General features: G+C 33.5%; 1 protein-coding gene and 1 non-coding gene across 2 annotated transcripts; one reads left to right on the top strand and one right to left on the bottom strand.

Annotated features, from left to right (window-relative positions):
- Positions 1-2,677: 2,677 nt before the first annotated feature.
- LOC125059278 (forkhead box protein E1-like) lies at positions 2,678-8,687 on the bottom strand. The gene is made up of 4 exons (XM_047663646.1): positions 8,386-8,687; positions 4,865-5,081; positions 4,091-4,166; positions 2,678-3,629 (listed from the first exon to the last, which is right to left on the bottom strand). The coding sequence occupies exons 1-4, from the start codon at positions 8,652-8,654 to the stop codon at positions 3,565-3,567; spliced, it is 627 nt and encodes a 208-aa protein (XP_047519602.1). The 5' UTR covers positions 8,655-8,687; the 3' UTR covers positions 2,678-3,564.
- Positions 8,688-12,349: 3,662 nt separating this feature from the next.
- LOC125059458 lies at positions 12,350-12,542 on the top strand. The gene has a single exon (XR_007118667.1). It is a non-coding gene; the product is annotated as a U2 spliceosomal RNA (small nuclear RNA).
- The last annotated feature ends 3,113 nt before the right edge of the window (positions 12,543-15,655 follow it).

Here is a 15,655-nt window from a genome sequence, read left to right as displayed (position 1 = left end):
GAAGTTTATTGATCGGTTTAGTTATTCATCTTAAAGTTTATAGCTGGTATATTAATTTCCGTTGTATTAAGTAAAGCTTGATGGGATCCCTATAATCTCACCCGGACTGCTAGTGAACGGTAAATTAACTCGTCTAGAGGTTACTATAATTATAATTGCAATCTATTTTGCCTTTTAAGCCAAATAAAAACGGCCACATTGGTATTAAGTTTTGATACCGAATAATTTTGGTTTTATTTCACTTAATGCTACAATTTTTTTCGGTGTTAGAACCTGGAAAATACGGTCCTGCATCTGATTTCTAGATGCATTCGTCGTTTGACATTGAATATTTATGTATTGTATGGCACATGTAGGGGGGGTCAATACAAGCTAACTCCAAGTTTGTGGGATTGGCGCCCTTGTCCCCCAGCCGCCATCTTGGAAAAAGGGGAGAAAACACATTTTTGGCTATATCTCCTAAACTATCCATCGTACAAAAAATTTGTAGAGACATATTTTGTAGCAAATCGTTTGCCTACAATTATGTCCATGTGACTTTTTATCATAAAGCCAAAATTCAAAAGTTATAAGTTAAAAACTGAAAAAAAATCCTTTTTTGCTTGTCGTGTATATTATAAAGCACCATTACTTAAATATATTGATATCTAATTAAAGTTATTTAATATGTTAATATTAAAAGGTAATTCGGATTAATTTTGTGCTTAAGTACCGAGAAGCTTAATTTAAATCGTGACCGGACTCCAATAAGCGAGATTAACATTTTTTCTGAACTGTTTACCCTAATTAGTATTTTATTGAGCAAATTATAAATCGCTTTCCAATATTCAAAGAAATTTGATTTTGGAAGGTAGACACTGGCAGCCAAAGCAGTGTCGGCCTAGTAGCTTCTAGACCCTGAGTATGTGCGTTTGAATCATGGCTGTGCACCAATGGACTTTCGATTTCTTTCTATGTGCGCATTTAATTCTTGCTCGTACGGTACAAGATAACCTCGTGGTTTGCCTTAGACTTAAATAATCGGCGCTGTATGTTAGGCACAGATCATCTACGTGCCTATTAAGAAAAGAAAACTGATCTGAGGCTAAAACCTAGAGATTGTAGCGCCACTGTTATATTTTTAATGAGGTAGATCCATTCAGCACGATCTTTAAACAAAAGTAATCACCTGTCTCTCACACAACGTAAAAACAATTTGACAGAGGCGAAAGAATACTGATTTAGTTTTTATGAATAAGTAGGACAAATTTTACACTACATTAGAAATATATTAATAATAATGTATTTAATATTCTAATTGTATTTAATATTTATAAAAACACAATGGTTTCTTAATATATACTATATATCGATTTGGTAGTTATTATGCTTGCCTCTGCTTTCTTAAGTGTTTATGTTCAATTTGGAAAAGAGTCTATATTAGCTATAAAGCCACCTGTTGAACGTCGTAATTTTTATTTTTGTAGTTGCTCCGTGTTTCATTGTATTTAAAAATACCTCTATATTATTGATAAATAAAACTAAATTTATCCTGTTCTATTACTGGATATTTACGCATCCAGTAATTAGCTTATATTTGGCCTCATGAAATACTAGCAACGGTTAGAAGTAACTCAATAAGTTAATTGGCCGGCATTGGAACTCCCTAAAAAAAGTTTCTTCTTAGATTAAGTAATCTAGCGTAATCTAACATCGAAACCTAATACTAAAATGAATCTCTCAGTATTCGTACTGGTGTCCCAAACTTAGATTAACGTAACACCCAAGGGAGAAAATGCTATAAGTAACTATGAGGTGGCCTTTAGCTTCTAATAGCTAGTCGACAGCACTTTCTAAATATTAAGCAAAATTTTAAGTGAGTTCATAATAAGAAATGAATTCCTCTATTTAAATAATAAAATTCACATAACATACATCTATGTGGGATAAATGATCCAATGAGGAATCTCTCCATTCAAAAGTAATAGGAAACGCTGTAAGCAGAAATCATAATAGGGTTAAGCTAGTGATCGGTTGACGAATTGCAGTGGGATCTTAGTAGTGTGGTTGAACTATACATAACCATATTTTCTTTGGGAACTACTTGAACATCTCTGTGAGAAACAGCAGAAATTTCTCAATCTTATTCACAATTTTTTCCGAGCTTTTTAAATATTTTTTATTTTCTTAAAATCAAATCAATAATAGATATTGCGTTTGTCTTATTTTTATACAATAAGCCTTTAAAAGTTAAGGAACATATTTTTCAAAGTAATAATAAGGATTGTGTACATTCAAAACTGATTTAAGTATTTTTTTACTGATTTTGAAAATATTTATAAAAATTACTCGTAGTTTTCTCAAGCATTTCGAGTTTTTGAAATCGTTTAATAAAATCAGATGTTTCTGTTTATCTGTCGGATACATGAAATATTTTTGTGAATGACTTTGAATTTCTATAAATCAAGAGCTTTTAGTGAGGTATGATGAAATAATCATCATTTTGTGTTTTTCAGTGAATAACAATTATTATTGTTTTAAAGGAAATCCAAAACCCTGCTTTTAAAACTAATTCATAAAGGTAAAACAACAAATTTCAGTGAATACATAATATTTTTCTAAGAGAATTACTGGTTTAAGAAATCTTTCATTATGTTAGGCATAGAACCTTTTTAGTCAATAAAACAAATTATTTATAGTAAAATGTATTACAAACTAACATTAAATTAAAACATTAATTTTACATGAGATCTTTGTTACAAATTAAACTCAAAGCAATTTCAAACTAAAACATTATTTACATTTTGCTGTTGGGCATTCCACGAAGATAACAAAATTATTAGAATTACAAATAATTTCAAAGTTAAATAATAGACTATTTGCATTTATGGTACGAGTTGTAAGATCAGCTTTGCTAAAGTCGACACGCTAAGTTAATTTCAAAGTTTCCTAACAAGCTTTTACTTGATCTAGACAAAGGTAAGACTAGACAACGAAATTACATGTACCATTAATTATACATTAATTATGGATTATACACAACGTCAATGTGTCTTTAAGGCAAAAAATCTTTCTAGTGATGTGTTTGCTAAAGCTTATCCAATTCCATTGCTTAGTTTTATTGATAACAATTGACGACTCTTGTCATTTAGAGGGCGACAGTTTCTGATTTAATCGTGGTAATAAACTATTCATATTTTTCTTTTAAAAACACGTCACCTTCTTCAGTTTTTTAAAGTGAAATTAATCAAGATTATTAAATTCATTATAGCATAAACATAATTTGACGCGACCAGCGAGTTACATAAATAGTAATAAATAAGATAATACACTGACTGACTTTTTCGAATAATAACGATGGACTACCAATTGGCAAATGCGCAATAGAACATTCGATCGTTTTTTGTTTTGCAACAATCGCCCATTTCTACTTTCATGGGTCCACTTTTACAGCTCTTAACAGTTTCGCTGGTTTTTGCAACCCAGTTAGAAATCAAAAGAAATTAAAGGATTGGAAGTAACATCCAAGTTTGTTAACTAAGTAGCATTGTTAAGTTAAGCTCTAAAATTGTGTAAAATTAAAAATTATAGGCCAGTGATGAGTCCACACTCGCGCACGACTTGCTCCGCTGACACGGGGTTAAGGAACACTGAAAGTTGAAAATATACTTTTTATATATTTGATGAATAATTTAAACATATTTGATTAATAGTTTAAAGCATACCATTTAGTGAAATTAATTTATGATGAAATTTCGTTAACAATGTTTAAATTTTAAGTAGATAAAGTTACATTTTCTTTTTATTTCACACACACAGACATTTAATACACCAAGAACTTAGTTGACAATACACAAATGACACCAAGAGCGATAGATAAAAAACACAGATTATGCACCGGGAATTCTCTGTTTTCTTCTTAATGCTCACAATTTTACTCCATATTCAACCTTTTTCTGTGTAACCGAAAGCATAAGAGCTATAAAGAGTAATTTCTTTTAACACATAAGGCCGCTCTTAGTTTTTCTGAACGAGTTCGTGTTACTTTATTTGAAGAATTGGAGAGTTTTTAAAGTTAATTTAAAAAACACTTTTAAAAGCAGTAACTTACTTGCGCCTCCATTAAATATGTCTTGATCAGGAATAATACTCGCCGCAGCAATAGCGGCCTCGTCTAGTACGATCACCTGAAAAATATGTTCGATATATATTTAATAAAAGTAAATAGACAATCTCACAATAGAGCGTGGGAGACGTACATTTGTAGCATTTATCCCTGCTCTATCGATATTTTCTAAGAATAAAATAATGTTTAAACAATTTTGTAGTGGATATGAACTCCAATAACTTTATATTATCTAGAAAAGATTTTGTAAAAATAAGTTCTTGTTACAAAAATGTCTTAAACTGTTAGTGTTGGCCTAGCGGTTTCAGCGTGCGACTCTCATACCTGAGGTCGTAGGTTCGATCCCCGGCTGTGCACCAATGGACTTTCTATGTGCGCATTTAACATTTGCTCGAACAGTGAAGGAAAACATTGTTAGGAAACCGACATGTCTTAGACCCAAAAAGTCGACGGCGTGTATCAGGCACTGGAGGCAGATCACCTCCTTGCAGATTTAAAAATGATCATGAAACAGATTCAGAAATCTGAGGCCAAAACCTAAAGAGGTTGTAGCGCCACTGATTTATTTTTTGTTGGTTAAAAGATTGTTATCAGTAATACGCTTTCTTTTATAAGTAGCATAATGTGAACAGAAAATGTATTTTGCAAAATCGAAACCCCCATAAATAAACATAACAAACAATTGACAGTCTGGACATTAAAAACATTTTCAATCTTTTGTTGCTGCACTCAAAATGTAAATACATTTAGTAAAATTACCTTGGGACACTCAATTATATGAGCTTCCAATCGCTCAGTCTTCTCTTGTTCTCTCCTCTGTGGCAGCAGGTCTATTGCATTTGCGGCTAACGACCAAAGATGACCAGCGCCTTGTGACGCCCGCGCACCCTTGCGGAAGTGAGGGTTTATGGACAGGTTGTGTCGAACAGAGTTTTTCCAACGCTCATCATTCGCTTTGTAGAAAGGAAAGTGGTCACTGCAAATTCAAATCTATATAGAACCTTTACGCTTAATTTTCTTTTTCTTTTTGTACGTAAAATGGCATAATAGGACAGTAGGAGCAAGAACATGGTCAAGGGTTATAAATGTATGATTTTGTTTTATTTTTTAAAGTTTTTAAATTAATTTTTTTTTTTAATTTTTATAAAATATATTTAATAAAATTAAATGTATGTGTGATATCCATTTCGTCTATATGATCTACATATCGTAACATCCAAATCCCAAGAAACCTAATTCTTACATCATATATTACTTAAAACTTAAAAAAGCGTAAACGAATACTAGATTCATTCATTATGAATACCATAATGATATTACACAGAGCTTTGACATTTTTCATCATTCTCCGGCCTGAGCTAAAAGAGAATTAGGACACAGTACCGATAATAATTTATTTTCTTGGTTCTAATAATTTTTGTTTAATAGATTTATATATTATTTTATGGTTGTTTGTATTAACACTGTTTATTGTATCTACTTGATTTCGCCGGTCGTATCCACATGTTATTGGGACGGCACCGGATTTTATATTTTTGTATGTATGTCAATTTATTTCATGTCCTAATTTTGTGGTCCATTATTTAAAAAAAATATCGCTTATTATTAAGTAAGCAGTAAATATCATCAATTCATTATTTTCTTAAAACTATTTGTAAACGTATAGATCCCCTCATGTCAAAAGCTACCCACCCCCGCGATCAGTGTCAAACCGCAAGACGGTCCCACGCTGTGACGGGTACGGCACGATCGATTTTGCTCAATGGGGCAAGGGCCGATTTGTCTATTAACCGTAACAATCGAGGGTTGATCCCACCTGTACGATTAACAGCTGTTTAAATGGTTAAGGGATCAGTATGAGTGATATTGAAACAAGACAATTTTTTATAACTTCAAATTTTTGTTGGCAAATAAAATTAACAAGGAGAAACAAGCAAAAACGAAAATATGCTTTTTTATTCAACCGGTATGGTCCGGCTTTGCATTATTTATTCTATAAAATACTAGCCGACTCGGCAAACGTTGTTTTGTTTTTTATTTCTAGGAAACATTTCTTAGTTCAATAAAAATAACTATCTACGATAATAAAAAATAGGGGTTGATCGTAGCGGGGTATGTAGTTTTGTATGCTGTATCACAAAAAAATAATAAAAAATTGTGGAGGACACTCCTTATCACTTAGGAGTTTGAAAAATAGATTACTATCTATTTTTCAAACCCCTAGAGGCCCTAGAGCCCTGAGGCCGATCCTCAGACTTACTAAATATGCATAAAAAATTTCATAACAATCGGTCGAGCCGTTTCGGAAGAGTATGGGAACGAACATTGTGACACGTGAATTTTATATATTAGATAAATTAGCAAATAACTAGCCAATGTTATTAAGGGGTAATGTAGTATTCCAATAATGAAAGAAGTATTAAAATTGGTCTAATAGTACTAATATTGCCTATTTATACTCTTGTATAAATACTAATAATATATACGTTAGCATTATCAGTAACGGTTAGTCAACGTTAAACAATATAGTTAATTCTCTAATACAATTTAACAACAAGATTACCGATTCGTAATCAGTTGTGATAAAGTGAGCTAAGCGGATTTGTATGGATATTGAATCTTTTATTAATTTATTATCAATGTTTGAACTAGTCGTTATCTATGCACATCGATTACTATGTCAACGAAATAAATAATAATCTTTCCCGTAGTATAAATCAGAATGCAATATATATAATTTATTATGTTTAGATACAGGTAAGAAAGGATCGTGTTAAAAATTCAAACTATAGTTTCTATTTTTTCGTGTCAGGCAATTTTAAATATTTCTTGGCAATGTACAAAAAATAATAGATAAAACAGAAGAATAACTAAATTATATCGTAGAAAAAATCGTTTGGAATAAAAACTTCACAATTATTTCGCTTCTTGAATCTAATTTTTTTATTGAATAAATTATTTTATGAAAAAATTATTTTATGTTTTATGTCTAAATTTACAGCTTATATTAAAATGCGAACTATATAACTTTAAAAACAACTAACATAACAAAATTATCGAAACATAAACAAGACCGTTATCGTATTACATTTAACAAAACTAGCCACTCTCGCCAGAGTTAAATTTAGTAATTTAGTTCCATTTGTCAGTTTAACAAGAACTGACCTGCTCCAAACCTAATAAATAAGGTTAAGAACCCATCAATTATTCATAATGGTGTCAAAATGAAAAATATATTTTGACAAAGAGATCGCAAGCCGTCACCCCTCACAATGAAAATGTAAAATGTAATAAAAAGCCTACAAAAGAACTGGAAACCTGCAATGTAATCGTGTTATCATTGTGTTATACCCGAATGCTTGAAAATAACGATTTCGAGCTGAAATTTAGGGTTTTTATATTTGTCTGTATATCAGATATCAGCCTTGTGATTCTGGAACTCGCTTTTCCAACTCTCACAGCGGTTTTCGCAGCGGTGGTCGCGCTCAAATCAGTCGTGAAGCAGTCATTTTACGATATGGCATTCTGATAAGGAGGGAGCTTGTAGTTTGTTTCGATCGCAAGGCAGTTCTCTCATAATCAAATTAATTTTTAGTTTAATAAATCAATAATCCTAGTCTTTAATGTAGTGGTGTTAGCATGCGCTTCTTAATCATTAATTTGATCCCCGGCCGTGCGTCTATAGAGTTTTCGTTTGTGCAGTGAATACTTGCTCGTATGATGATCGAAAATGTCACGATGAAACTATGATGCCTAAGGCCCAATCACCGTATTTGATAAAAATAAAAATTATGTACAATATAGATGGATAAATGTGTTAGCTGCATGATCTTTTGAGGGATAACGAGACTTTGTAAAAAATAATGAAATATTTAAAAAATTACCTTGCTCTGGTAGTAGGACAAATTCATCACTTTTTAACCATACACCATTGTTGATTTCTTAATGGGTCTTTTAAATAAATTTAAATATTTTATGTCTAAGATATAGCTTTCTTAAAGCCAACGTGATATATCTATGTGGCCATGCCTGTAGCCACATCACGTAATACAAAACAAAAATAAAAATTTATATCTTATTGATATGCATTTCAATGTGTAAGATTTGTACATAATAAAGTAATACATATATACATATGAAAACACCGGTTTAATTACCAAATCGCACAATAACATATTATTATACTAAGAATTACATTAGAATAAAATACTATAATAGTTATAATATTTGATTTTTTAAACCTGAATTATCTCTCAAAATTTCAAATAATAAACACTCACGAAATCCATTGATAAATTCCCGAGACTGTAAGCTCCCCTCTTTCTCTCAAAGCTCGCTCGATTAGTTCGGGATATGTGTAAGGCGGTTTCTTCACAGTCAGAGGTTCCTCAACGCGCACCTCATCTTCAGGCACCGTCACATTTACAAGCGCGTCCAGTCGAAAATTAAGGAGCCAAGCCAAACTAGCGCAGTCATTGTCATCGTCAGGAATCTTTGATAATTTTCTCCTGCGCCATTTCGCTTTATCGCCGACCGTTCTGGTTGCCATCACTGACAGAAAGCGAATCACGGGGGTTCAAATGCGGCGTGCCAGCCAGTACTATCGCCACAGATAACCTCCGTGGTAACGAAAGAGGCCATGCTCGAAAAAGTTTGCATATATTTGAGCCGCGTTATATATGCGTGATAATAATAATGGTGTTAATTGTCCTTAGCAATTGGAGTAAATTTATGCGTTGATTTTTCTACTATAGCAAATAAAAGTTAAGCATTTTAAACCATTTTTTTAGGATGTCTATACTGCCGGACATACGTGAATAAGGCAATGGTATCAGCAATCTCATCAAGTTTATCCTGAATTATTTTGTTGTCAAGAATCAAAATAGGCCATTTGAGCCACGGTCCTGCCTATTTATAAGTAATAATCACAAAACTGCCTATGCTAGTATTGGTTCATATTAATATTGAGAACCCAAACCTTGAACTTAAAACAGCTACAAAAACGCAATTGTTAGTAACTACAGTAAGATAAAACTTTAAAATTCTATCCACAGTTCAAAAACGAAGGTTGATTGTTATTGAGATTGGACGTTAGAGAATTCCTATCAATATTCAATCCGTTTATACATTCCATGCATTCTAAACCATATACTAAAGTTTATATTAAAAGCAATCTTTTTAAATTGTTTACAAACTTTACTTCAGTTACTATTACGACGTAGAAAATTTTGTTTAGGAATTAGAGGGTGTATGTTACGTAATACAACTTCAAGTTATGATTATGACTCCAAAACTAAGTGATAACTATTTCAGTAGCACTCTGATCTGAATATACTGAACATATCCTGAGGGCGTAGGTTCAATCCCCGGGAGTGTATTTAGTATATATGTGCGCATTCACCATTTGCTCGTACGCGAAGGCAATATCGAGAGGAAGCCGGCTTGCTTTGGCAATAGTCGCCAGCATATCTCAGGCATAGAAAGCTGATATGTCTAGTAAAAAAATAATTGTACACGAAAAGCATACAGAAATCTGAGGTCCAGACCTAGAAGGTTATAGCGCCAGAGCTTCTTATCACTTTTATTCATATTACTGTTGTTCGTGTTTACTGAATACCTATACACTTGGCTGATTTGGGGTCGGGTGTTAGTATGGAACATGTCATGATGAACCATGTCAGGTATGCACTTTAAACTCATTACTCCTTTTACAAAACGAATCGTGAAAATAATGTACAAAATTGTTCTTAGACAGTTATAATTATCGCTTTAGTATGGATGAAAACTGAATGAATGGATTAAAGTTAAGTAGATATTGCTTATAAATGACAACGCAAACATTTACTTGTCTGTCAAATTCGATTAGGGTGTTTACCGCGTTTACGGTTAAGCGGAATACAAAGGTGTCTACACAAACAATATAATATATTTTAATGGCATATTTAAAGTTCATATAAAAACTGAACTATCAAAACTTAATACAAGCACAAAACATAAATGAACATAATATATTTCTAATCATAATTTAAATTGGGTAGCATCGAGTCTTTTAAAAGATGTTCTAGTTTCTAAAAGTTTCATGATAGCAACCACAAAATGTGCACAAAACATAATTAAACATAATATATTTCTAACCATAATTTTAATTGGGTAGCATCGAATCTTTTAAAAGATGTTCTAGTTTCTAAAACTTTCATGACAGCAAAAACAAAGCAAAACAAATGGTAACACCTTTTTACACGCTTTATATTAGCTTCACCTGTATGTTTGTATGTATGTATGTAACCGACTCCTTCGGACTCGATTTTGACCCACTTTTAACGGACAGATTTAATTCAAACTTTGCGCACCTGTCAAAGATCGATGATAATGCAATAATCCGAAAAAAAATTTAACTAAAAATTAAATAATAGTTTAAAAAAACGAAACAAGCTTTAAACTTTAAAAGCGTGTTTTTTTAGTTTTTTTAAACTATTATTTATTTAAATCAGACCTTTAGATCACGTCTAGTCATATTTTAGTTTCTTAACCAATCACAATCAGCGCCCTCTGTTCGTCCTTTGTTTTACGTCAGTGTTTCAGCAATTCTGTATAAGCAATAATAAACTCAGTAGCCAGTCTGCCTGGGGATTTAGCAAACCGCCAATCGCCAAAGCGCGAGTTTTGACTTTGAAAAAAGTAATAAAAGTCGTCCATTGAACAGTGATCGTGAAAAAATCCATGAAATCCCCTCGCTGGCGCAAATTGGAAAAGTAATTGAATCGAACAATATTCGCAGTGGAATGGACACTGACGTGGAAAATCATTACTATTTTCATACAGGGCCAATCACTACAATTATATTCATGTTTATAATCAATGTCTGTAGTTTTCGTTATATTCGATTTCACTGTATGGTTTGTAGTTAATCTTTTTCATAAAATACAACGTGTGTTCGAACAAATTATTAGTTATAAATAATTATAAAATGAATACATTGATGTTTTAAATTTCCATTGACAAATTACCATGAATATTCAGTTCAGTGTCCATAACATTGCCTACTAAGAAGCATTCGACAAGAAAACATTTTATTTGCTACAGTCTATGGTGCCGAATTCCTAAACCTATTAAGTCAATTGTCAAATCTTGTTTTGAGCATTATTATATGTCAATTATCAATAAAGACAGACATTTTTAAATTATTTAAGTTTGATGTTCTAAACAATGATATTAAGAGTTTTATTTGTAACCGAATACATTTTTAAATACGTATTTAATAAAATTGTCCAAAACTCCACGATAGATTATCTAACATGACATTGTTTTAACTAAAGCCTTATCATTACGGCATACGGTAAAACCCTATACATTTATTTATATTTCATCATACTAACCTGTACATTTGAAACTAAATTAATTGGCTGTAAACAAAGCATAAATTATACGCTTTCAAAATACAGTATTATACCGATTTACCACATTTCATAGACTAGCTTCGATAACAAATATTATATTCGTTAACTACGGTTGTGACCACAAATATGAAATAACAGTTCAATTATAATTTGAATTACATCCGTGTTACCACCAAATGTTAAAATACATTTGACAGAATTATTCAATTTTGGTGTAGCCATTTGTGGTTTGACTCCAAGTTGTCATAATGCGGAACTAAAAGTTCTACATGTTCGTGTAGCATATGGTATGGGAGTTTGAAATAAATAACAATGATAAAATGATGTACTTACCCAAGAATCGTGGACGTGTGTCAAGCACCGAAGTCAAACATAATTACCGATAAATTATATATCAATATAATATAATAATATATCAATGAATGAAATGCGGAGGGAAGAAGCTAAGGTACAAGGCTGTAGTGCCACTGGATTCCTTAGAACGTCGTATAATGAAATAATAATATTTATACTTGTATAGTTCGGTAATTTCTGATTTCTTTCGAATTCTTATATTAGCCTTAATTGAAACTATTTTCTAAAAGAAAATCGGAATGTAATCCCAGGTAATTGGATTGCATCTCGACATTTTGTTTAGTCAAGTATTCTTAGCTATTGTAGTTCAATTAAGGTAACAAAATGTTATATAATGATGAGTGAGAGATTTGTGTTCCAATTTTTAATTTAAAAATACAAATAAGTAAATCTAGATGTCAGGAACGCAATCGCTAACGCTATTGAATTTGTAAATCGCGCTTACATTAGAACGGTGTGGTAGTACAAATAGTTTTCATTCCATATTAATGTTATCGCTTCTCGGCCTTTTGGCTAAGATCAAAGTGTAGTATCTGTTCTTTTCAGCTTAATATCTGAAAGTTCCCGCATAGCGGGACCAGTATATTAAACTGATTTTTGGAAACTGACGGGATGTACGGAGCTCGCTCCACTCCTGTCACGGGTCGGCCCGGCATTGCAGTGCCGCCGGGATCGGCCCACAAAATATATTATTTTCGTATAACATATGGTATCCATGGTAACATATACCCTACTATAATAGGTACACATTTTTAAGGCAAAGTTATTTTTATAGACCTGTCTGAACTATTGTTTCACAATAAATTCTAAATTTGAATATATTTATCGTCCTGCGGGACTATACCCAATCAATAAATGTGTAACCCCTATCGTACAAAGTAAATAGTATTAAGTTCATGTCATGTTTCTTTTGAAAAAAATAACACTAACACAAAAAACCCAGCTTATAATTCTAGCCTAGTATTCTATTTATTCTTCTTTATCGGCTATTATTTTCATGTCTTTTATTCTTTCGAGTACTCAATTTTTTTTTCTAAAACGCAATATTTGATTCCTGTGAGCCTCCTTTGATACTCGCCGTCGCTTTTTTTGTTCAAAGGCATGCTTTTAAGATATTTCCATTCACCGTACATGCGAGTGTTAAATACGCAGTTATATTACGTAGAACGGACCAATTATGAGTCTAAGTTAGATATAAAAATCTATAAGTGCACTGCTGCGATTCGAACGCATAATCTCGGACTCAAAATCAATCAAATTCAATAATAATAAAGTTTATTTGCCTCTTCACAATATCGCATTTTACAGGTTGACTTGCTACTGGTACCTATTGCCCATCTTTGTGAGAGGTTGGTGCCTATACATGTTATAGCAAGCCATGTAGTGACAGGTTACCATCCTTCCATCGCGCATAGAAAACTACATACTATGATATGACTAAAGTAATAAATCACATTGATCAAACTTATAATTATATATTTTACCAGTCATGGGGACCACCATGCTTTTTTGGTGGTTATGCCATTTAATTGTAGCTCATGTGAAACGTTGGTACTTTCAACACAGCGCCATCTGTTAGAATTGTGACTATCATTAAAAGAAAAACGCTTTTTACCGGATTAAAGTTATGTATTATTATAAATTTACAACTATTTGACATAATTTTAAATTTATCCGACGTTTCGCGTGCTTTACAGCGTGCGTGGTCACGGTGACTGAAGACAAAAGATGTTGAATGTCAAAAAGTATCACAGCTGCAGAGAAAGTTGCATTATCTGTATTTATTTCCCCGGAGTTGGTATCGACTAAAAGATGGAGGGTTTTGGCAAAAATGGCTCACGGTGTCCTCTATTTTCGCGGATTGTTTTTCTTTTTGAGATTTTAATTTGGATATTATTGGATCCCAGGTGTTTGACAATTTTAGGCCGTCTTCTCTATTGAAATTGGGGTGTTTTTTGATTTCAATGGCTTCGCGTACCAATCTTGGGAAGAATCTTTTCTCTTTCGCAAGTATTTTCGGTTGGTCAAAGCGTATGTAGTGATTAGGCCTATCTAGTATGTGTTCACAGACTGCTGATTTTGTGTGTCGTCTATGTCTTATGTCTGCAATGTGTTCTTTGAGTCTGCTGGACATATTGCGTTTAGTTTGCCCTATGTAAGACAGGCCACAGTCGCAATCCAGTTTGTATATACCTGCATCTTGCAATGGGGTGTTACTTTTGATTGGTCTTAGGAATTGCTGAATCTTCTTGTGCGGCTTGAAAATTGTATGAATAGAAGCTCGTTTTAGGATCCGGCTAATTCTATCTGTAACTCCCTTTACATATGGCAAGTAGGCTGGCTGGCGGGGAACTGTTTGTGTCTTGTTTTTGTTTTTGTGATGTAGCCGGGGGATGCGCAGCTTGTTTCGGTGTAGCACCTGTTTGACATGCTGTAGTTCCTCCTCGAGGTGGGCATCATCACAAAGACGTTGGGCTCTCTGAAACAAACATTTACCGACAGAAAGCAGTTGTGAAGGGTGGTGGTGGGATTCACCATTGAGGTACCTATCTGTGTGGGTTGCCTTCCTGTGTATTGTGTGACCTAGTGTGCCATCTGCTTTGCGTATAATTAAAATGTCTAAAAAGGGCAGACAGTTGTTGTTTTCTTGTTCAACAGTAAATTTAATGTTCTTGTGTATTGAATTTAAATGTGCTAGAAATGCAGATATTTTGTCATTGGGGAGTACTACAAATGTGTCATCGACATATCTCTTGTACAGTCGAGGTTTAACCGGGGTATTGGCCAAAGCTCTCTCCTCAAAGTCCTCCATGAAGATGTCAGCGACTATAGGTGACACTGGAGAACCCATGGCTACTCCATCAACCTGCACATAGAACTCATCTTTCCACATTAAGTATCCTGATGTGAGACAGTGTTTTACAATATCTACATAATCTGGTGACATGTTCTGTTCCCTAAGTCTTTTTGCAATGATGCAAATGATGATGATGATGAATGTGGAAAGATGAGTTCTATGTGCAGGTTGATGGAGTAGCCATGGGTTCTCCAGTGTCACCTATAGTCGCTGACATCTTCATGGAGGACTTTGAGGAGAGAGCTTTGGCCAATACCCCGGTTAAACCTCGACTGTACAAGAGATATGTCGATGACACATTTGTAGTACTCCCCAATGACAAAATATCTGCATTTCTAGCACATTTAAATTCAATACACAAGAACATTAAATTTACTGTTGAACAAGAAAACAACAACTGTCTGCTATTTTTAGACATTTTAATTATACGCAAAGCAGATGGCACACTAGGTCACACAATACACAGGAAGGCAACCCACACAGATAGGTACCTCAATGGTGAATCCCACCACCACCCTTCACAACTGCTTTCTGTCGGTAAATGTTTGTTTCAGAGAGCCCAACGTCTTTGTGATGATGCCCACCTCGAGGAGGAACTACAGCATGTCAAACAGGTGCTACACCGAAACAAGCTGCGCATCCCCCGGCTACATCACAAAAACAAAAACAAGACACAAACAGTTCCCCGCCAGCCAGCCTACTTGCCATATGTAAAGGGAGTTACAGATAGAATTAGCCGGATCCTAAAACGAGCTTCTATTCATACAATTTTCAAGCCGCACAAGAAGATTCAGCAATTCCTAAGACCAATCAAAAGTAACACCCCATTGCAAGATGCAGGTATATACAAACTGGATTGCGACTGTGGCCTGTCTTACATAGGGCAAACTAAACGCAATATGTCCAGCAGACTCAAAGAACACATTGCAGACATAAGACATA

The sequence above is a fragment of the Pieris napi genome, chromosome 19, assembly GCF_905475465.1.
Source record: "Pieris napi chromosome 19, ilPieNapi1.2, whole genome shotgun sequence".
Classification (NCBI taxonomy): Eukaryota; Metazoa; Arthropoda; class Insecta; order Lepidoptera; family Pieridae; genus Pieris; species Pieris napi.
This window is presented reverse-complemented; position numbering and strand designations above follow the sequence as displayed.

Coding starts and splice junctions, on each gene's coding strand:
- LOC125059278 (XM_047663646.1), bottom strand. CDS start 8,654: ATGGCAACCAGAACGGTCGGCGATAAAGCGAAATGGCGCAGGAGAAAA. Junction 5,082..8,385: donor GGAATTTATCAATGGATTTC/GTGAGTGTTTAT, acceptor TTGAATTTGCAG/TGACCACTTTCCTTTCTACA. Junction 3,630..4,090: donor CATATTTAATGGAGGCGCAA/GTAAGTTACTGC, acceptor TTCAACTTTCAG/TGTTCCTTAACCCCGTGTCA.